Genomic DNA, 24,613 nt, shown 5'->3' on the forward strand with positions numbered 1-24,613 from the left:
CTCCTGCTACCGAGAGAATATTAGCCATGCCAAAAACGTCAGATTCCCGTCGATCACCCTGCACATGAGACATTGACTAGTCTCTAAGTTCAGCCAATTTTGAGTAATCATAAAACAAAATCATTAAATGATCACTCCAATGATTTTAGGCGAAGGCTTACCCTAACACGCAATGCATTCTTTACTTAGCGGGTTGCTATAGCTCATTCCACGTTAAGAAAACAGTATTGCTCTTATGACAGCAGGGTTGCCGTATCGAAAGGTTCTACTCAACACCATGACGGGAAAACGTCGGCACACAAATTTATGAAATTCAGCAGTTGAGGTCAAGACAAAATGCGGAAAACACCAAGCTACAAATTATTTTTATGAACTAAAGAGAACGGGAGTTTTGCAGGGACTATTTTTGCTTTGTACAGAATCAGAGGTAAACTAAGACACATGAAAAACCTCTGCATTGAAGTGTAAGGCAAACTGGGAGAGAAAAGAGACAAATAATGTTTATCGGCTCGAGGGTTGCATTTAATTGCATTTAATACATTTCTCCAGGCAATAATCGCTAGAAAACCGCCGCAACAAATAAATGCTGTAGATGATTCTACAAAAGATCACAGTATTAATGTTAAATAAAGAAATCCCACAGATAGGCTAATAACATAAATCTCACTCAACACAAGACAATCACGCACTGATTTAAAGCCTCAAAACACACACGCAACAAATAAATACTGTAGATGACTTCACTACAGAAGTGAGCTGCCGGCGGTTCACAGAGTGAGGGACTACACGAGGCTTTAACCTGAGCAACACAGAAGGAAAATGAAGGAAGGTAACGGAGCGATGGCTGTTGCCACCATTTTACTTCCTCCCTACCAATGTATTTATGAAATAGAAAATATTATGCAGTTATTTTAATAACTTACGGGCAAAAATGCCTTATACTTTTTATCTATCTTTCGCAATACTTTACAAAGTACAGTAAGATATCCCGTAATCACGAGGAATTATGGGTGTCTCAGAGGGGGTGTGTTCACTCCTTGGAGGTCCATAAGAGCAATACTGTTTTCTTAACGTGGAATGAGATATAAGCGACTAACGCTTTCATTAATATTCTGATCTACTCAATGTGATTTTCATCCTTATGAATCTCATTACATGCAGCTATGTTTGATTACTACATGTGAAGCCAGACAGTACACACTTCCTCTGATGATAGAAGACTTCTACTATTCTCTGCTAGATACTCTTTAATTCTCTGACCTTCTCCAACTGATGGCAGAACGTTCCTAATAATTTACATGCTGCCACGTACAGACGGGAAGGTATCAAGTCGTCTAGCCTTCTGTCTGACCACTAACAAAGCGCATGGACAAACTCTTCAAAAAGTGTGTCGTCTACTTCCTCGAACCAGCATTCAGCCACGGCCAATTTTATGTTGTACTATCTCGGGAAAGATCGTTTGTAAATATTAAGATCCAGATACGGCCGAATGGAAATAATTGTTATAAACTACATTACCGGCATTAAATGTTCATAAAACTATTGAGAAGGCGGAAAAAACAACATGACTGTAAGAGACATATCAAGACGAGTTATCTGTCCAATTTATGAGGAATGCTGCCGACCATCACGGGTCCTCGAGTAATTTTGTTAAGTTTCATTGGATCTGTTTTGACGATGTATGGATATTGTCTTGTTCCTGCTTGTTTGAGCTGTTCACGGAACACAAGACAGTCTTGTGCTGACACTCTGTTCCTGTGTAAATTTGGCTTCGGTGTGGTTTTGAATCACTCTCTGTACCTAAATGGGGCTTAGAAGTCTCTACCTAGGTAAATTCTTAATTCGTTGGTTCCACTTTAGGTGAATCTACATTTTATTTCTCGTTTTGATCAAAATTAATATGTGTTTATAGTTCTACCCCTTAGTACTGTTTTTTGATACGGGGTGAGGGATGAGGTGATATTAATTAACATGGCGCGTTTTACGGCCGGATGCCCTTCCTGACGCCGACCTCAACTGAGGAGCTAGTGCAGATGAAATGAATGATGGTAAATTAAATTAGGTAAGGAGACAGGAGGAATCAGCTGTGACCTATGGATAGGGAATATCCCGACGTTTGGTTAGAAGCGAAAGTGAGAAGCAACAATGTAAACATTCTCAGGACACACGAGACGAGGTTCGAAACCACGCGTCTCCCGAATGCAGAGCTTCGATTCATAGCCGCAGCGCGTTAACACGCTCGGCCACTGCACTCGATTCGTTCAAAATTAATACTAAGCTATAAAATTTGACTTACTTCGACAAATTTCTCTATCAGATCCATGCTGTAGGGCTGATCTTCAAAATAAAAGGACTTTATCCTGGCGATCAGTTCGTCACAGTTATCTACTTCATTGCAGCCTCTTACATCTCTCTTCAGCATCTTTGAGAAATTTTCATTTATCTCTCTCTCTGTTCTTGAACCATCTAATAAACCTCCAACTGTAACATGAAGAGAAAAAATGCATTAGTGTCTTAGGTGACCTTACCAAAACCTCAGTTCGACACGTAACAGAAATAAAAATTAATACAAGATCCTTATGCAGTCAGGCGCTGGTAAGACAGCGTATAGCCTATAAGTAAAATGTATACTGTGGTTCGAACATTTTCAACATTTTCTGTTGACATACTCACAAATTTTTTATATTATTAAGAACGTTTCATTTAACATGTCCATTGCTATCTTGAACTTCATTAAGTAAATTTAATTTTGGATCTGTATTGACAATAATTATGTTATATACGTTGAAAAACTAGTATTCTGGTTCCACCTAATCAATACATACAATTTTATTTTCAATTCAAAGATATAAAGAACATCATATTAAGACAGCAGTACATGTTTCGGCCGCATTAGGCCATCTTCAGCTGTCTAGAAAACAGTCGCGAGTCCATGTCGAGTCATTCACATGGAGTGAGTCCGTCAGTCGGCTGCGCGATGTTCATGGAGCCTTGATATTTGAACTGCTCTGGAACACACTTCAGTGTGAGAAGCCGTGTCTGTGGCCAGGAGTTCGACATTCTGGTATGAAGTAAGATCGCCCGATTGTGTGGTAGTGTGTTTTACGAACATGAGGAATAGCTGTCTAGTAGAGAACTCAAACTCGAGTTAACTTATGATTAACTGTAAACAGAAGTTCAATAAATTTAGTGGATAGTAAAGCACGTCACATCTCTGTGCAGTAATTTTAGTTTTAAGAACCCGATATTCCCCGACTTTGAGAACCCGATATTCCCCGACAATATCTCAATGTAAATGACGTTCAGTTTCACGCATAGAAAATCAACAACAACGAATCTAACACAGATGATTCATAAAATATAGAGAGCTATGAAGCATACAAGATAAGATATTTATGCGGGTCATTCAGAAGCATTTTATAAAATCAATCGTAGTATTCCCTTAAACCTTGTTTTACAATGCTCAACGTTGTTTACACCATAACTACTTTGAACAACTGAAAGCAGCCTTTATTCTGCAAGAGCCATGGTTCCTTTCCGCGCTATACAAGACCAAGTGATTCACAAGAATGTCGGTCGCCTACTACAGACCTATCCTAATTCTTGTCGTTATCTTCAAAATGTTCAGTAATATTTTATAGAGCTGTTATCCAACATCTTACATTAATTTATGTGTACCATCTCCTGCACGTGACTGGAATCTGTTTTATTCTCATTTTACCCAGAAATTAAAACTTAAACCGCAAATGGTGACCTGTTACAAATTCATTGGGTATCTACAATATGATATACAGTAAATTTCATGGTAATCCGTATTGACAGTTGTTGTACTTGATAGGGTGCAATGGTTCCACTTATTTAATACAAAGGAAAATGATAAATATGGCTATATTTTCATAATAGTCAGAATTAAAACTACAGCATTATAGCACTTGTTTAAACCAATAGCACAATAAACCACCGAAATGCACAAAAATGTCTGAAAGGGAGAGAACACATTCAAATACGTCTGTAGTAAAAAACTTGAAGATGACACCAGTGATCATCCGTCGCATAGAATTGTGTGGCGGGAATTGTTATCCAATACGGGTAGCATACTCCGCCGCTGACCGAAGACTCACTTGAATCTCGGTGAGCGAAGAGAGGGGGCATTTTTCAGGATGAATCCGGTTTGTATCGACAGATTTTACAGCTGTGTGCTCGCACCCGGGAGATAGAGGGTTCGGATCCCACTGTCAGTAGCCGTGAAGATGGTTTTCCGTGGTTTCCCATTTTCACACCAGGCAAATGCTGAGGCTGTATCTTAATTAAGGCCACAGCGCTTCCTTCCCATTCCTAGGTCACTCCTCACCCATCGTCGCCATAAGACCTATCTGCCTCGGTGCGACGTAAAGCAAATAGCAAAAAACAAAAATAACCTATAGATGTCCCCCTCAACTAAGTTTTGTGAAGTTTATCTTTCACCACAAAACTAAGCAAGGTTAAGACTGTACTTTACAACATAGTACTGTATCTTGTTATCCAACATATTTCTGCCACACAATAGTCTACTATGTGAAGGACGATCATTGGTGTCATCTACAAGTTTTACTGCAGACTTATTTTAGTTTGTTCCATTCCCTTTTTGTATATTTTAATTTTTTATTGCGACATTTTCAAATATGTGTAGCTGATGATGATTGTTCAAGTTGGTTGAATCAAGTAATATAATGTTAATGTTGTAACGTTAATATAACTGACTATTATGAAACTATAGTCTTATTTATCATTTTCCGTTGTGTTGAATAGGTTGACCCATTGCAACCTCAAGTATATCTACAATATGTTTGTCTCTCTCGTGGTTATTTCTATAATAGCTGTAAATCCTTTGTATTTGCTTGTCATCAAATTTCATCTGTCGGATATGTCAATCTTCTTTCCCAGTTATCAAAAACGAAATGAATGTCAGTATTTAGGATATTTATGCATTTATTTGTTAGTTTTGTACTAAAGTGAAATGCAGCCAGTGAATTTAAAGCTAAGCAAAGCATTGAATTTACCATATTTGAATTTGCTTGGTTTATATTAGGAAATAATGTACTTTACTACCTAAAGATAGAATTCCATTACGGTGGTGTATGTGTTTCTTATTATCTATTGTATTCCTGTTTTAAATGAATAAATAAATAAATAAATAAATAAATAAATAAATAAATAAATAAATAAATAAATAAATAAATAAATAAATAAATAAATAAATAAATAAATAAATAAAAAGAACTCAAAATACGTTCTTCAGGTCGTTGGGATAATCTACTATAGCCCATTTTTGGTTTGTGTCTGCGGTTTGTGGCCCTTGCTGACTTAACATGAATTTTCATTTGAAATCCGGAATTAGAACCTCGGACAACCGGACTAGCTAAGTCAAAACAATAAATAAGCATCCACATTAATAAATAAATAAGACTAAATGTATAACTAATTACTAATATGTCTAGAAACAAGAGATAATTTTATAAATCTGTAGCCTATTATTCTTTCTATTGATACGGCTACGAGCGAGTGACAATTTTATATTTTAGCCTCCATAGGAAATATTAATTCCAATATGAACTATGCACATTTAACTAGTTTTAGCGTTTCGATACTTCAGGATAAAAGATAACCGGTCATAGAAGAATGTTTTTGTTTTTACATTTTATAAATACCAGTCCTTCAGAAGATGTCACTCCGCTAATGAAGGGCACTTTGTGGAATCTTCCCTCCTCAAGAAGACGTAAAGGATGGTCGGGAAGGAATGATTCCTCTCCTTCCACAGCAGGCTCTTGTGACGGTACGTGAACCATGCTCAGAAGACGATATTCCTCCTGCAAGTAAACAAGCGTAATGTCAATGACTGAGCTACTGATTTCATTTACAGCCAATTCTTAGCATTACCAGGGTCATATACGTAACTGTGACCATACAACGGAAGGATGGTTATCGTGGCACCTGATCTGCACTTGCGATAATAATAATAATAATAATAATAATAATAATAATAATAATAATAATAATAATAATAATAATAATAATAATAATAATAATAAATTTGGCCCCAGCTACCTTGTTGCACACATTTTGATTTGACCCTATTTAGACTTCGTGCATATCAATTTCAACCTTACGTCTTACCCTACCCCCTACCGTGGCACGGAGAAATCAGAACTGAGTTGGGTGACCTAGGCTGAATTTTTGCAGTTACTTTTTCCGGGTAAACATGGAATGTCTCCACAGAGATTCTTTACATGCCGATATTGTATGACGTGAAGTACCAAATGGACTTTTGTTTATTTCGCCCTTCCAAATCTGACTGCTCTGTTATGGTTGAACTCTTGATCTTGGGAACAGAAACCGACAGTATAGCTATTACTGATTCATAGAGGGAGCTTATGCTATGCACTTAATGTACCATTAATGAATGGGATTTAATTATTCATAATCTTAAAAGAAGGAGTGGCAGAGTCGGAAAGATTTTTTTTTACATTCTGCTTTACGTTGTACCGACACAGATAGGTCTTATGGCGACGATGGGACAGGGAAGGGCTAGGAGTGGGAATGAAGCGGCCGTGGCCTTATTTAAGGTACAGCCCCAGCATTTGCCTGGTGTGAAAATGGGAAACGACGGAAAACCATTTTCAGGGCTGCCGACAGTGGGGTTCGAACTTACTGTCTCCCGAATATTGGATACTGGCCGTACTTAAGCGACTGCAGCTATCGAGCTCGGTAGCCAGAAATTTGCCCCAAGGAGATGCATCCCACAAAAATATTTAGTTAGATCCACTTTTTGAGGGACAAGATGTGCTGGAAGGTAATACGTCCTTTTTATAGTTTTATCCTTGCCTGGTGTTTCGTTAGGAATGAGCAGATTCAGGATTTTTGAATAGTACAGACAAGGTTTCTAGCAAAAGGCTAAATGCGATTTTATCTTAAAGGTTACTTCCCACAAAAATTGGCCTTGGAGCGGGATTCTTTCATTATAAAACAATGAGGAAAATGTACAACACATATATTACTGAAATTAATTTTTTCACTGTGCATATTTCCATAAAAACAACGGGAATAATAGGCGCCTAGTTAGAAGTGTCCACTGGTTACTAATATATATATATATATATTGCAAGTATTATTTTTATTGAATCTTGTTGTGACTAACGAAAAGAATTGCCTGAAAGGAATAATTTTCCAATGTTTATCTTCCTTGTTTTGAAACAGAATTTAAAAAAATGATTTTAATTTACACATTTTAAGGGGGGGAGGCGGTAATTTAATTACAGAAGAATTATTTAAACCCCTCCCCCGCCGGGTACTGCCTGAAAATACAAACTAGTAGTTAAGTCCTATGATCCTTCTCCCCTTCCCCCCTCATTTCTTTCTGAGTTTGCATTCTGGATAATTGTACTGTATAACAAATGTTCACGAATAAAATTCTGGCTTAGACACTTACGATCTCAGGCTTGACAGTTAATGATGTATCTAGCAGTGTCTCCGCGTCCAAGTTGCGGAGGAAGTCGGCTAGTTCTTGACTGGTGTTCCCGGAGAAGCCCAAAGCAGTACCAATTTGGAAGGCTGTGTCTCTGGGTTTCACTGCTAACGCCCAGGGGCTTAGGACAGAGCCACTCTGAGCAATAGCACCTTGGAAGAGCCCTGTAAAATGTACAACAAATTCTGTTACAGGTCTCCACTGAAACGGTATTAGAGAGTGTTTAAAGGTGCTGAATAAAATCTCTCCAAAATACTTCTGTTTCTAACATTTATGGTCTGTTAGGTGTAACGTGCTGCCTGATGTAAACAAAGTAAGGGTTAATTATTTTCTAACTAAGATTTAGAACTTTATAATCACATTAATGAACCCCAGATGAAATATAATAAGCACATTAGAACCACAACCAATTTTTATAAATTTTGTTGCTTTTCACAGTAATGTGTTATTTTCGGATCAGCGTGGGTTATTGTGTTTACCTTCAGTTGGTGATAACATGATAACCTTTTACTTCCGCTGAGAGTGCCAATGTTTTATATTCGTTTGTTGTTGTTGGTTTCATACCATGCCATTGGCAATGTTTGTGACAGTGTGGTATGAACCCACATGAATTAACTTGCAATCGTGCAAGCAATATTTTTACTTAGGGCATATATGACAGCTAGTCAATTTAACAGTGTTTTCGACACTAGCAAGCTTATTTATTAAAACAACCGTCTCACAAACTTCCTCGCAAGTCTTGAATGTTAATAAAAGTAGTTATGTTGATATTTAAAATTTTTCTTTTTCACACATAAATAACAGAATCTAGTCGTTGGGAGGGTTGTAATAGTTATATATCTCAACTAAACGAAGCCATAACTGCTGTATTTTCTGAAATTTTAGTACGTACAGGAGGGGGAGTGGAAAAGTAAGTGGCTGCAAGCATGCCACCTCATCTAAATAATAACACCACAGTAAAATGTGTCGATGTGTGTTCGTTTCAACATCATTTGGATGATTTAATTTCCTTTATTTTCTTATTTTCTGCACCTGTTAAGTTTTTAGTGTTTACATATATAATTACAATTAGGAATCACGTCAGTTTCCATGTAAGTCAATTTACCTATTATTGTCCTTCTCACGTTCACATTGAGGTACAAGATTAATCAGTAAGAGCTAATAAATATCCATCGTCCCGACTGAGTGGCATGGAAAGAAGACCTCGCAAGGGTACAATATATATTTCGTCCCCTGACCAGATTTGGATTTGTAGAATTCAAGAATATTATGGACAAGGCTAGAAATTGGTATATATATTACCGAACACATTCTCCACTTTCGGAGAAGTTACAATGAAACTGTCATGACGTAAGGTAGACAATATTTGACATAAACGTCAACACTAAAGAAACTAAACTACCAAAAATGTGTTCATAATTTCGTCCTCCTCCAAATTTATGAAAAGTAGAAATATTCTTAATATACACAGTTCAAAAAATTAGGGGAACCTGTTTTTGAACGTATGCCATGCTCCACAAAACAATTCGTCACACCCAAGTACATTACCAACTAAACCTTTATACTTTACCGTTGAAGTATACGAAGGAACATCGATGGATTTGCATTCATTTTCAGAACACAAACGGAAATGTTCAAATAGGTGCGGAAAAAGTGATAAAAGTCTTCCAGGGCGGATTTTTATCACAGTTGGTGAGTTTCAGTATGGTATGTGTCCTCCAAGAGCATTTATCACAGCTTGGCACCTACATGGCATGCTCCGTGTAAGTCGACGGAGGTCACGTTGCGGTGTCAGGTCCCATTCTGTTCGAGGTCTTGGAGAGTCTGTGGTGGAACAGGACGCCCATGAACACTAATGTCAAGCCTATCCCACAAATGCTCGATGAGATTAAGGTCGGGATTCTCTGATTGCCATTCCATCTCTTGAATATCCAGTTCCCGCAAGACAACTCTGGTGATGTGCGCTACATGAGCCATGGCATTGTCGTGCATGAGAACGAATTCAGGGCCAACACCGCATGCAGAAACCAACATACGCTATAGAAGTATCTGCTCGATGAACCCCGCAGCGGTAAGATTACCAAGGATGACAAGATCCGTACGGCCATTAATACTGATGCCACCCCACATCTTCACAGAACCTTGTCCGAATCGGTCGCCTTTCTGGACAACATTAGGTTTGTACTCCTTATCACGGCGTCGCCATACACGTTGACGTCCATCACAGTGTGTCTGGGGAAGTATGGACTCGTCTGTGAACAACACAGGTCTCCATTGGCGAAGTTGCCAGTTGACGTGGGTACGGGCAAACAGAAGGCGAGCTGAACGATGTTGCTGCGTTAAACGGGGCACCCGAATAGGACATCTGGGTCGCAAGGACACTTCCCTTAATCTGTTCCTTACTGTCTGGTCAGACATCGTGACCCCAGTTACCATGCTGAAGTCTTGTTGCAGTTCTCTGGCGGTTGTTGAACGACGCCCTGACGCACATATGGTTAGATATTGGCCATCCTGTAGGGTTGTCATGCGTCGACGCCCTTGCCCGCCCCTCCATGTGAACTGGCCTGTCTCACTGCAGCGATTCCACAAGCATTGAATAAATGACGGACAGACATTGAGATCCCCAGCAGAACGACGAAAAGTCCATCCTTCCAGTTCAGAGTGATGGCCTTGCGACTTGAACCTCGTTAAGATGTCTCATGGGATGTGCTGGTTTACGTAAAACGTGCTCAAACGACCGCAGTAATCTGTATTCCTCACTACGACACAAGGAAGCACCGCTATTCACCTTGTTTTGAGCGGTCAAATGACAGTTTAATGCATTGCTACGTCTACAGATGGAGTATAACTTGGATTTGACATACTCTGAGTAGCTAAGGTTTCAAGGTATGCTGTATGACCATTGGAACTCCATCTACCAAAATAACAGGCTCTTAATTTGAATGCTGCACTACCGCGATTCAGGATGAAAAATCAGTCCTCCTTGTACACGGAAAATAAGCGTGGTGTACACAACCAACTCTCACAGAAAGACAACGGCAGGAGTCTACGTATTTGCGCGCGGCTAAATATTAGGTACCAACCGTGCAAACTAGAAATCGCTAGGGGGACGAAATTATGTGCGGGGACGGAATTTTGACGCTCTATACTATATTCAAAAACTTAGTAATTATGTGGTTCCTTTATAACACACCTTCACGGCGTGTATTTTATTGAAGATAAAACAGGAACTGTACCTGCAAGTGGATGTTGTTATCTCTTCCTGGTTGTACTAGGTTTAGAAGATGTAATGGGCGAAAGAGTTGTTTACATAAATGTAAAACATGAGCGTGATGATGTCATCTATATTAGCCAACGAAGCATCGTCAGATATCTTCAATAATTAAGCATTGACAACAAGAGCTAAATATTAAATTCTACATGACATTTCTCCATGTTTGATAAGTTGGTGAACTATAAATCTGTACCTTCGGTCATGGGTGACAGCATGAGGTAATGCACAGACGCTCCACCCGCGCTCTCCCCGAAGATAGTCACACGGTTTGGATCTCCACCGAATGCAGCAATATTCTTCTGTATCCACCTCAAAGCTTGAACTTGGTCCTTCATTCCTGCATTGCCGGGAATTGCACTGTCCTGCGTGGTCAGAAAACCTGCAGACAATTCGCATTGACGTTATGATTAACATTAAATATATACTGTAGTCGACCATTATAAGAAAAAACTTAAGCAAAGAAAATTAACGTAAACCAGCGTTTACAGTGAAGAAAACCGGCCGGCCGATCGACGGACCGACGAACTGACCAACCGACCGACCGACCGCCCAACTGACCGACCGACCGACCAACAAAAACAAAACAAAACAAAACAAAACAAAACAAAACAAAACAAAACAAAACAAAACAAAACAAAACAAAACAAAACAAAACAAAACAAAACAAAACAAAACAAAACAAAACAAAACAAAACAAAACAAAACAAAACAAAACAAAACAAAACAAAACAAAACAAAACAAAACAAAACAAAACAAAACAAAACAAAACAAAACAAAACAAAACAAAACGAAACGAAACAAAACAAAACAAAACAAAACAAAACAAAACAAAACTAAACTAAACTAAACTAAACTAAACAAACGATTCGCCTCGTATGTGAGTTAGGGCGGTCGTAACGTAATGCACTAACTCGCTGTTTACCTTACGTGTTGTTCATTGGTCTTATTGATGAGATGATGATTACTTGTGTAAATAAATTAGTTCACTTGCAGACTGTCATACGTAGATATTTTGATCATAAATTCATAGAATGGTTTGATGCAGATCTCCTGCCACCCTATAGTGTAGTGATTTTTACGCAACTAATACATCCTGCTTCGAATCTAATCTATTTATCATTTTCATGCCTTTGCCTGTCTTTGTCACTGATTTCCTCAATAAGGCAACTGAACGAGTTCTAGACGTCTCTCGACGTGTCATGTCAAATTAACTCTTATCTGACAGTAACTGTTCACTTGGATCCATGTTTATCATTCTTCTATAAAACTTCATTTCAAATGCTTCTGTTTTCTTTCTTTCTGCGCTAGTATCGTCAACATTTCACCTCCCTCCAATACCACACTTTGAACAAGTGTCCTCAGAAATATATTTCTATATGTATGTCTGTGTTTCAGGAAAAACAAACTTCCTTAGTTAAAAATGTCGTTGTTGAGTTTGCAGTTTATATCCTTTATATCTATTGAAGTAACAAAATTCAGCTACTTAATTTACTACCTAATTTTCTAATAAAGTAATTCCTGTATCACCTGACTTCATTCGCCTGCATTTTCTTACTTTTGTTTTATATTTAAAATCAAATGTCAAAATCACTTTATGTGCGAAGAGGTGTCTATCTCGGTGGCAAATGTTGCACTAAGATACATTATTATCAAGCACTAAATTATTAACTAACAAGTGAAGAAGACTTTTCCTAGATCGCAGTATTATACAATTTACAATAGCAATTCTTCTATTAAGCACACAGCTCACCCTTAATAAATTTATATTGTTTACAAAATTCTACATATAATATCTTCTGTACTTACAAACATAATAATCAACTCATATGGAGTATGTGGAATTACTTCAAATAATACTATACAACTGCTATAAGCTTACAATGTACATTGCATTTATTTATATAATTTTTACCCATTTTGGAACCTAACTAGCATTTATGTTCATCTTGTAGGCCCCACTCCTTTCCCCCCCAAAAATGACCGTAACATCCCTACACCAATTTCTCCAGGTCCGCTGTAAACACAAACAGGAGGACGCTTCACCCCTAAATGTTACAAGTTCTTAATTCTTCCCCATATATTATGATTCCTTATCCAAATTTGTCCTTGAAATCTCTTACCGCCTGTTCCGCTGAATGTTAACACTAAGAAGAGTCAGTCTGAAAATAGATATATTTCCTTTTGAATAGATCTTTCTCCTTTATACCACCGGATTATTATTAACAATTTGATTTTTGTGCAAAAGGGAGAAGAAGTGAAAGCAGGAAGACGGCAGGAATGAGATAAACAATTGTACCTTGGAAATATATATGCGATAAAGTATTGTTAAAAAGAGAAGAGACTATCTATGATGAAATCATAGACCCAATTTTGAGGCGAGAATTTGACACAGCAGTGAGAAACCTAAATAGGTATGAGGTACCTAGAGCGGAAGTTACCTGATATCTTCAGAATACCGACTGCCTTGGAAAAAGCCTGCATGAAATAATTTAGTGTGAAAGATGTGTGAGACAGGAGATGTACTACCCGATTTTAAAAGGAATAATATTATCCATAACCTACAAACAAGCAGCTGCTGACAAGTTCAGAATTCCCTTATCATTAGTTTATTATCCGATGGTCCACATATTATAACACGAATTACACTGACTGACAGAGCAAATGCAACACCAAGGAGGAGTGGTTCGAAAGGGATGAAAGTTGGGGAAAAAACAGAGACGGCACAGACGAATAATTGATGTTTATTTCAAACCGATATGCAGGTTACACAATGCGCACGGCATCGACTCAGTAGGATGTAGGACCACCGCGAGCGGCGATGCACGCAGAAACACGTCGAGGTACAGAGTCAATAAGAGTGCGGATGGTGTCCTGAGGGATGGTTCTCCATTCTCTGTCAACCATTTGCCACAGTTGGTCGTCCGTACGAGGCTGGGGCAGAGTTTGCAAACGGCGTCCAATGAGATCCCACACGTGTTCGATTGGTGAGAGATCCGGAGAGTACGCTGGCCACGGAAGCATCTGTACACCTCGTAGAGCCTGTTGGGAGATGCGAGCAGTGTGTGGGCGGACATTATCCTGCTGAAACAGAGCATTGGGCAGCCCCTGAAGGTACGGGAGTGCCACCGGCCGCAGCACATGCTGCACGTAGCGGTGGGCATTTAACGTGCCTTGAATACGCACTAGAGGTGACGTGGAATCATACGCAATAGCGCCCCAAACCATGATGCCGCGTTGTCTAGCGGTAGGGCGCTCCACAGTTACTGCCGGATTTGACGTTTCTCCACGCCGACGCCACACTCGTCTGCGGTGACTATCACTGACAGAACAGAAGCGTGACTCATCGGAGAACACGACGTTCCGCCATTCCCTCATCCAAGTCGCTCTAGCCCGGCACCATGCCAGGCGTGCACGTCTATGCTGTGGAGTCAATGGTAGTCTTCTGAGCGGACGTCGGGAGTGCAGGCCTCCTTCAACCAATCGACGGGAAATTGTTCTGGTCGATATTGGAACAGCCAGGGTGTCTTGCACATGCTGAATAATGGCGGTTGACGTGGCGTGCGGGGCTGCCATCGCTTGGCGGTGGATGCGCCGATCCTCGCGTGCTGACGTCACTCGGGCTGCGCCTGGACCCCTCGCACGTGCCACATGTCCCTGCGCCAACCATCTTCGCCACAGGTGCTGCACAGTGGACACATCCCTATGGGTATCGGCTGCGATTTGACGAAGCGACCAACCTGCCCTTCTCAGCCCGATCACCATACCCCTCGTAAAGTCGTCTGTCTGCTGGAAATGCCTCCGTTGACGGCGGCCTGGCATTCTTAGCTATACACGTGTCCTTGGCACACGACAACACGTTCTACAATGACTGTCGGCTGAGAAATCACGGTACGAAGTGGGCCATTCGCCAACGCCGTGTCCCATTTATCGTTCGCTACGTGCGCAGCACAGCGGCGCATTTCACATCATGAGCATACCTCAGTGACGTCAGTCTACCCTGCAATTGGCATAAAGTTCTGACCACTCCTTCCTTGTGTTGCATTTGCTCTGTCAGTCAGTGTATTTACAGAAGAATGAATAAAGAAGTAGAATATGAGTTGTGTGTAGAGGATTTTGGCTTCCAAAAATAGATAGGAATACTCGAAGAAATACTGACTCCATGTTCAATTTTTGAGTATAGAATTAAAAAGGACAAGCCCACATAAATAACATTGCACATCAGTACCGGTACCGGTACAGTTTCAATATTTCTTGGGGTGATTGGGATCAAATACGAAGAAAATATTTATCTATAATCTGAACAATATCAAACTACAGTGAGAAAATTGTAGGACATGAAAGAGAAATAACTGTCCATAAGGTTGGGTTGTAGGTTTGAATTTTATCTCCTGTCCTTTTTTTAAAATGTTGAGACAGAACAGGAAATATAGGGAAGTAAAGAGAAATATGGAACCTAAGATTTACCAATAATATAGTCATTATATCGTAGTATAGAAGAAAGTCTGTAGATAATATTGAATGGCATAGATATAGTCTTGGAGAAGCAGAAAAAATTGAAATAGATTAATATTAAACTAAAGTAATGGAATACAGTCGTAAGAAATCAGATGATAAGGAGATATAAGATTTGGGAATGAAGTCTTAAATGTTGCTTACGCACCAAAGAAGAAAGACAACAATTATTATAAAGTTAGGAGGATATAAAATGTACAGTAGCCCAAGCAAAGAAGACTTTCCTTAAGGAAATAAATTTGCTTGTTTCAAACATAGATATTTGTATTGGAAAGACACTCTTGAAAACCTTTATATGGATCATAGAAGTGTATGAAAGTGAAGCGGAGACAACATAATGCTGAAGTTGAAAGTGGATTGAAAATGAAGAAATTTTGAATAATGTTTGTGAAAGGAGAGCGATTTTGTATAAAATATCCTGAAGAAGACTTGCAGATTGTTAGGATACATCTAGTGACACTCAGGACGAGCTGTTGATAAACTCAGCCATAACAGGTATTTGTATTTGCTCCTGTTCTGACTTGTCTAAAACTAATACAAACTATTCAAAATAGTATGTGCTTGGTTCACCTTGTTAATACTCTACACTTTTATAATTGAAAATGATTTATTCATTCATGTCTCAGGAACATATTACATTCCCTTCATCAGTGAAGTCCAATCAAAGAATATAAACGATATAGCAGTTTCTTTTGTTTAGCCCAAAATGTAAAGAAGTATCATGTCATAATTCACTATGTCAATGAATAAACAAACAATAGTGATATATTATGAAAGTTGTCATTACATTGACGTTATATTTGACAAAGGAGGAGCGTATGGTTGAAAAGAATAATACATTTACAGATATTTCTAATGACATGGACATAATACATTCCGCCAAAAATGGAAAACTCGTGGGTGTTTTAGAAAGTTTAGAAATTTATCTTGCTCAAAATAATTATTTGAATCAAGAATGAAGGAAAGGAGTACGGATGAGGACCAGTTATATAAACTAGCGTTTGATCTTATAAGAAAGAAAAGTAGAAGAAAAATTAAGACTTGAAAATCTTAAGTTAACTTAGGTATTTTCATTCAACATCATGTAATAATAATTTTTATAATATCTCACTAACGTTTTTTATTCATTGATATGGTGAATTAGGATATAATATTTCTTTAAATTTGCGCTATTGTTTTTTATTCTCTGATTGGAAGGGAATGTACTATGTTCCTGAGGCATGTATTAACAAATAATTTTCAATTATAAAAGTGTCATCAAACACTATTAATCTGCATTCAGGGAAGTCGCCCAGGTGGCAGATTCCATATCTGTTGTTTTCCTAGCCTTTTCGTAAATGATTTCAAAGAAATTGGAAATTTATTGAACATCTCCCTTGGTAAGTTATTCCAATCCCTTACTCCTCTTCCTATAAAGGAATATTTGCCCCATTTTGTCTCTTGAACTCCAACTTTATCTTCATATTGTGATCTTTCCTACTTTTGAAGAATCCACTCATATTTATTCATCTACCAATGTCATTCCTCGCCATCTATCCACTGACATCTTGGAACATACCGCTTAGTCGAGCAGCTCGTCTCCTTTCTCCTAAGTCTTCCCAGCCCAAACTTTGCAACATTTTTGTAATGCTCTTTTGTCGGAAATCGCCCAGAACAAATCAAGTTGGTTTCATTTGGATTTCTTTCAGTTCCTGAATCAAGTATTCCTGGTTAGGGTCCTATACACAGGGACCATACTCTAGTTGGAGGTCTTACCAGTGACTTATATGCCCTCTCCTTCACATCTTATTCTAAAACCCCTAAGTACCCTCCTGACCACGTGCAGAGATCTGTACCCTTTATTTACAATCCCATCCTATGTGATTACCCCATTGAAAATCTTTCCTTATATTGACATCTAGGTACAGTACTTACAATGATTCCCATAAGAAACTTTCACCCCATCAATACAGTAATTAAAAATGAGAGGACTTTTCCTATTTTTGAAACTCACAACCTGAGTTTTAACCCCATTTAGCATCATACCATTGCCTGCTGTCCATCTTTCAACATCGTCGAGGTCATTTTGCGTTTGCTCACAATCTTGTAACTCATTTATTTCTCTATACAGAATAACATCATCCACAAAAGCCTTGTCTCTGACTGCACTTCTTTACTTATAACATTTATAAATATATAAGAAAGCATAAAGGTCCAATAATTCTGCCTTGAGGATTTCCTCTCTTTATTATTAGATAGTCAGATAAAGCTTTGCCTACCCTAATTCTCTGAGTTCTATTTTCTAGAAATATAGCCACCCATTGTCACTATTTTGTCTAGTCCAATTGGACTCATTTTTGCCAGTAGCTTCCCACGATACTTCTTCTTCTTCTTCTTCTTAATCTGCTTACCCTCCAGGGTTGGTTTTTCCCTCAAACTCACCGAGGGAACCCACCTCTACCGCCTCAAGGGCAGTGTCCTAGAGCGTGAGACATTGGGTCGGGGATACAACTGGGGAGGTGACCAGTACCTCGCCCAAGCGGCCTCACCTGCTATGCTGAACAGGGGCCTTGGTGGGGGATGGGAAGATAGGAAGGGATAGACAATGAAGTGGGAAGGAAGCGGCCGTGGCCTTAAGTTAGGTACCATCCCGGCATTTGCCTGGAGGAGAAGTGGGAAACCACGGATAACCACTTCCACGATGGCTGAGGTGGAAATGGAACCCACCTCTACTCAGTTGACCTGCCGAGGCTGGGTGGACTCCGTTCCAGCCCTCTTACCACTTTTCAAATTTCGTGGCAGAGCCTGGAATCGAACCCGGGCCTCCGGGGGTGGCAGCTAATCACACTAATAACTACACCACAGAGGCGGACCTCCCACGATACACCCTATAAAATGCCTTAGACAGGTCAATCTCGATACAGTACATTTCACCTCCTCAGTCCAAGATAACTGCTATACTTTTCTGGAATCATACAAGTTCAGCTTCAGTGGAATTACTTTCCTAAACCCGAACTGTCTTCTGTCAAACCAGTTATTAATTTTGCAAACTTGTCTATTAAATTCAGAAAGAATACTTTCCCAATGCTTACATGCAATGCATGTCAAACTGACTGGCCTGTAATTTTCAGCTTTTTGTCTATCACCAGGGGTAGAAGAAAATAGAAATAATTCAGTAGCCAGCCCCTTTTTATCAGTAGCCAAAACATTTTTCGCAAATATACATTATGAACACCACAGGTTAGACTAGGATCAAGCTACGTATTATTTTTGAAATGTAGCCTGAAGTAGTATAATCTCAGTTCATATAAGAATGGAAATGTATATTTTAAGAGATACTAACCCAAATAATCACCAGTCACCTTCAAGGTCAGCGTCTTTTAAAATTACGCTACATGTGCCTGTTTGATTTCCCACCAGTAACATTCAACTTGCTTAACAATGCAAAAAAACCTTCAAAATCAGTGTAGGGTCTTTTTTTTCTCAGTATGATAAGATGCCATGAACAATGCATTCATATGCTGTAACATATTAGCATTCATTTTCTTGACGCACCTCGCTAAAAGTGCACATTCGGGATTTTTCATGAAACATTCAATCTCCTGCCGGCCCCGCAATGTAGTGGTAGCGTGCCTGCCTCTTACCCGGAGGCCCCGGGTTCGATTCCCGGCCAGGTTACAGATTTTGACCTGGATCTGAGGGCTGGTTCGAGGTCCACTCAGCCTACATGATTACAATTGAGGAGCTATCTGACGGTGAGATGGCGGCCCCGGTCAAGAAAGCCAAGGATAACGGCCGAGAGGATTCGTCGTGCTGACCGCACGACATCTCATAATCTGCAGGCCTCCGGGCTGAGCAGCGGGCGCTTGGTAGGCCAAGGCCCTTTGGGGCTGTTACGCCATTTTTTCAGCCTCCTGACACTTCGAGTGAGGATAGGATTTTTCGTTTTTAAACGTTTCCAGTTTAAATGGTCCTGAAAATCGGGATACACCAAGCTGCGAAATCAGAAATAAAGGGGGGGGGGGGCGAAGGGACATAGGGTTTAACTACTAGTGTTTTTTCAGGCAGTATTTCGCGGGGGGGGGGGGGTGTTAAATTTCTCCTGTAATTTAATTACCCCCTCCCTCCCCAGACAAATGTAAATTGTAGATCTTTTTATTTGAATTTTGTTGTTATAACGAGAATGATAAACATTAGAGCATTATTCCAATCAGCTGAGAAGTTTTGAGAGACGAGGCGCGATTTGTCCTGATTTATTGCCTTATTAGTGGAACCTTCCTCTATCAGGGCTAAGTTTTGACTGAAAAAAATTGTCGGTTTGTACACTGGTTAAGTGAATATTGTTCTATTGACTACTTATCGGAAACACACCCTTTCTAAGAAGTACAAGAGTGGTGTAAGCTCGAGCTACTTAGAGAAATGACAAAGGAGGAGAGCTTCAAGTAATTTATATTTTTCCCGAGTTTCAGATGGACTTGTCAGAGTGAAATATGAATAATAAGTTGCAGGTCCGGATTGCCACTGCTGCGTAGTTTTATTGCTGAAGGTCTGGCAGTCACTTGAATTATTGCTGATGTTTTCATAAAATATGTGCAGTAAAAATCATTAATTTCAGTCCAAAATTATATGTGTTCTACATTTTCCTCATAATTTTATAATGAAAGAATCCCCTCCGGGCAATTTTAGTGGGGGGGGGGGGGGAACCTTTGAGATAAAATCGTCGGTGGGGGGGAAATCTCTCTCCCCCCAACCCACCGCGATTTCGCACCCTGGGATACACCTTTAGAATGTTTATCGGCAATACTACGAAAGTTACTGCATAATTTACACTTCGCAATTCCTTCTTCATAGCACAGCCACGGTAGTCATTCAAGCTACGATCTGCATTCTGTATCATTCGCATACTTCTCTAAACCAGTAACATTCAGCTTGCTTAACAATGTAACCAAACTTTCAAAATCAGTGTAGGGTCTTTTTTTTCTCAGTATGATAAGATGCCATGAACAATGCATTCATATGCTGTAACATATTAGCATTCATTTTCTTGACGCACCTCGCTAAAAGTGCACATTCGGGATTTTTCATGAAACATTCAATCTCCTGCCGGCCCCGCAATGTAGTGGTAGCGTGCCTGCCTCTTACCCGGAGGCCCCGGGTTCGATTCCCGGCCAGGTTACAGATTTTGACCTGGATCTGAGGGCTGGTTCGAGGTCCACTCAGCCTACATGATTACAATTGAGGAGCTATCTGACGGTGAGATGGCGGCCCCGGTCAAGAAAGCCAAGGATAACGGCCGAGAGGATTCGTCGTGCTGACCGCACGACATCTCATAATCTGCAGGCCTCCGGGCTGAGCAGCGGGCGCTTGGTAGGCCAAGGCCCTTTGGGGCTGTTACGCCATTTTTTCAGCCTCCTGACACTTCGAGTGAGGATAGGATTTTTCGTTTTTAAACGTTTCCAGTTTAAATGGTCCTGAAAATCGGGATACACCAAGCTGCGAAATCAGAAATAAAGGGGGGGGGGGCGAAGGGACATAGGGTTTAACTACTAGTGTTTTTTCAGGCAGTATTTCGCGGGGGGGGGGGGTGTTAAATTTCTCCTGTAATTTAATTACCCCCTCCCTCCCCAGACAAATGTAAATTGTAGATCTTTTTATTTGAATTTTGTTGTTATAACGAGAATGATAAACATTAGAGCATTATTCCAATCAGCTGAGAAGTTTTGAGAGACGAGGCGCGATTTGTCCTGATTTATTGCCTTATTAGTGGAACCTTCCTCTATCAGGGCTAAGTTTTGACTGAAAAAAATTGTCGGTTTGTACACTGGTTAAGTGAATATTGTTCTATTGACTACTTATCGGAAACACACCCTTTCTAAGAAGTACAAGAGTGGTGTAAGCTCGAGCTACTTAGAGAAATGACAAAGGAGGAGAGCTTCAAGTAATTTATATTTTTCCCGAGTTTCAGATGGACTTGTCAGAGTGAAATATGAATAATAAGTTGCAGGTCCGGATTGCCACTGCTGCGTAGTTTTATTGCTGAAGGTCTGGCAGTCACTTGAATTATTGCTGATGTTTTCATAAAATATGTGCAGTAAAAATCATTAATTTCAGTCCAAAATTATATGTGTTCTACATTTTCCTCATAATTTTATAATGAAAGAATCCCCTCCGGGCAATTTTAGTGGGGGGGGGGGGAACCTTTGAGATAAAATCGTCGGTGGGGGGGAAATCTCTCTCCCCCCAACCCACCGCGATTTCGCACCCTGGGATACACCTTTAGAATGTTTATCGGCAATACTACGAAAGTTACTGCATAATTTACACTTCGCAATTCCTTCTTCATAGCACAGCCACGGTAGTCATTCAAGCTACGATCTGCATTCTGTATCATTCGCATACTTCTCTAAACCAGTAACATTCAGCTTGCTTAACAATGTAACCAAACTTTCAAAATCAGTGTAGGATCTGTTATTTTTTGCAATATGATAAGATGCCATGAGCAATGCATTCATATGCTGTGACATATTAGCATTCATTTTCTTTACGCACTTCGCTGAAAGTGCTGAAATTTCCGTTTGCCTGAAAATTGAAATTTCGACGTATTTTTGATGTTTGACCTATCATTGTCTTAAATACCATAAATTTCATGCTGGTCATTGTCGTCCTGAACTCTACAGCCGGCACTTCCATCAAGTGTTTTCTCACATTCACTCCCTTCTGTATCACTTTGTGTTACATTTACGGGCCCTACTTACGAAAAAAATCTGAAAGAGTACACTGTTTGTTACTCGCATCAGTCAATGTGTGCGGTTTTGTTCGTTTCATTTTGCCGCTTTTCTCAAGTATAGCCCAGAAACGTAAAATACACCAGCGTTAAATGGCTTCCGAGTTCGCGGGCTTCGATGTCTGATGCTACGTTGCCAATTTTCCATAAACGCATAGGAATAAAAACAACAGTATTTATAATTGTAAATCGTAATTAAATTAAAAGTATAAATATTGTTCGGTGAAAATACAAGAATTGATAAACGTCATTCCGTATGTTCTAAATACAAAGAATGAATTTCACGGGAATTTATCAGCACTGCTTTGGCGGCAATAGTTGAGGAACGGCTAGTCACTGGAAGGATGGCGGTAATGTAGTGTTTGTGGAATTATTTAACGTAGTAGGTCTCTGCATTTCTCCACAACTCTGGTCTGATCTTTGTACTCGGCTACCGATAGCTGATCATCTGTAATAGAACTCGATGTGTTACGATACGTCCACATGAAAGGATACTTGTTTGACGGGTTACAACGATATCTCCCATGACCGCTAGGCTTGACCGTGCAGAACTGAAACGTCCAGTTCCAATATACGAAGAGCAATTACAGAATTCAAGACTTTGCCAAAAGCACAGAAAATGTTTATTGCACATATTAGAATAAGCTACAGAAAAAAAACCTGAAACACCACACGACTTGTTACTTTGTAAAGCAATGGAAAAATACATGTAAGGGAATTCCGGATTTCAAAAAATAAATTTTCAAAACCGAATTTGAAAATTCATGCGCCAGGTAATAATTTTCAGGCACCATGGCGACTGGGCGCCCAGTATTTTTCGACCCCTGTCTATCACTCTTTCCTTTATACACAGAGGCTACTCTAGCAACTCTTCATTCATTATGGTATAGCTCCTAAATGCAAACAATAATCAAATAAGTACTTCAAATATGGTACTGTATTGTCTTTAGTATATCCCCTGAAACCTTATTCATTCCAGCTGCTTTTATAGTTTTCAACTTTTGTACCTTATTTAAATGTCGTCGTTATCATAGGTAAATTTTAATACTTCTCTAGTATTAGTTATCTCCTCTAACTGGACATTATCCTTGTAACCAACAATCTTTACATACTACTGACTGCTTGCTTTTGCGTTCTGAAGATCTTCACATACACACTCCCCTTGTTAATTAATGATTCCTGGAATGTCCTTGGAACCGGTTTCTGCCTTAAAGTACCTATACATACCCTTCCATTTTCACTAAAATTTGTATGACTGCCAATTGTGCTTGGTATAATTGGTCTTCTAGGTTACTGATATGAGGAGGGCTCAACTAATGGTTTCGTTATACCGTATCTGTGTTATCATAGCCAGTATGATAAAAATGTTTAAGACATGAATGAACGAAAATTCAATTCTGTATAACCTCAGTTATTTAGTATTTATCAACAGGACCACTAATTTATTGGCAAGGTGGACCAAGCGCAGACTATTTTACATCGTTTTTAGTAACTCATGACTTGCTCAGTTGGTTTTGGAGGATACGTACAGGTTAAGAAGTTTAACGGAAGGCCGAGATATGAGTGTGACAGACAAGCTAGAATAGATGTAGGATTCAGTGGCTATGTAGGAATGGAGATAATTTTTTATCACGTTGAAATAAAGAATAGAAAGTTCATTCAGCTTCATCTGTGTCCTATAACTACTATACAATTATATCGTTAAATCAAATTAAATGAAATGAAGAAATAAATAAATGTATATATAAACAAAGTAGTATTTACGCGTGCTGTATCATCGCAAGTTAAGAAGATAAATTTCATTGAATTTCTCCTGCGCTCCAGAACTACTATAAATTATCATGAAACATTGTACAGAGCATCTATCTTCGGTCTGCGCATACCATTGCTAGCCATAATAGGGTGAACATTCTTTTTCCTGTTGGTTACGTCCAAAGGTAACAGGATACGGACATATCATTAGGGTTACTGGAAGATGTTAGTTGCTGCACTATATTAAGTGTCCATTGCCATACCACCACATTGTGTTAGTCTGTGGAGTTGTGTGTCAATAGTTGGAATCTCACATTTTTACACAAGGTTGACTGGACCAAGTTGTGGCGAAATTTTTTCTCCTCTGTTGGTATGGCGTCTTACATGTCTATGTATGCCGAACTTTTCCAGTCTGTTGGGATCTCGGGAGTTGTGAACTGCTTCCAGATATTTTTTCGGTTTTTGTTGGATAATTTTTCCATGACCTCTGGCGTAACAAGATGACAGTTTAAAATACGCCGTAGATGATTTTCGTGGTTGGAATGCATTGTTTATTCACATGAGGATAGGATTCAATAGTATGTAGCACTTGTTTGAAGCTTGAAGTCTGAGGTGACGTCCAGAATTACATATCATTTATATCTCCAAGTCCGTTTTTTGTCATTAGAGTTGATCTCAGAAGCACAGCCTGACGCTTAGCGGAGACTGCGACGATCCCTTTTGTCAACTGGTCTTCTGAGCTGATTTCTTGTTAAACGATAGATGTATGCTCACCATAGATAATAACTCATTCCAAGTTCCACTCTTTGC

The 24,613-nt window shown here is 39.4% G+C and overlaps 1 protein-coding gene across 1 annotated transcript in view; it reads right to left on the reverse strand.

Annotated features, from left to right (window-relative positions):
- Positions 1–24,613, reverse strand: part of LOC136877725 (juvenile hormone esterase-like) — a 68,688-nt gene that overhangs the window by 27,602 nt on the left and 16,473 nt on the right. Inside the window, exons 4-7 of the mRNA XM_067151934.2 lie at positions 10,969–11,154; positions 7,466–7,665; positions 5,675–5,846; positions 2,297–2,481 (exon numbers count right to left, since the gene is read on the reverse strand). Coding sequence (XP_067008035.2) covers positions 2,297–2,481; positions 5,675–5,846; positions 7,466–7,665; positions 10,969–11,154 — 743 coding nt within the window. The remainder of the gene's footprint in view (positions 1–2,296; positions 2,482–5,674; positions 5,847–7,465; positions 7,666–10,968; positions 11,155–24,613) is intronic.

The sequence above is a fragment of the Anabrus simplex genome, chromosome 7 (genome assembly GCF_040414725.1).
Source record: "Anabrus simplex isolate iqAnaSimp1 chromosome 7, ASM4041472v1, whole genome shotgun sequence".
NCBI lineage: Eukaryota > Metazoa > Arthropoda > Insecta > Orthoptera > Tettigoniidae > Anabrus > Anabrus simplex.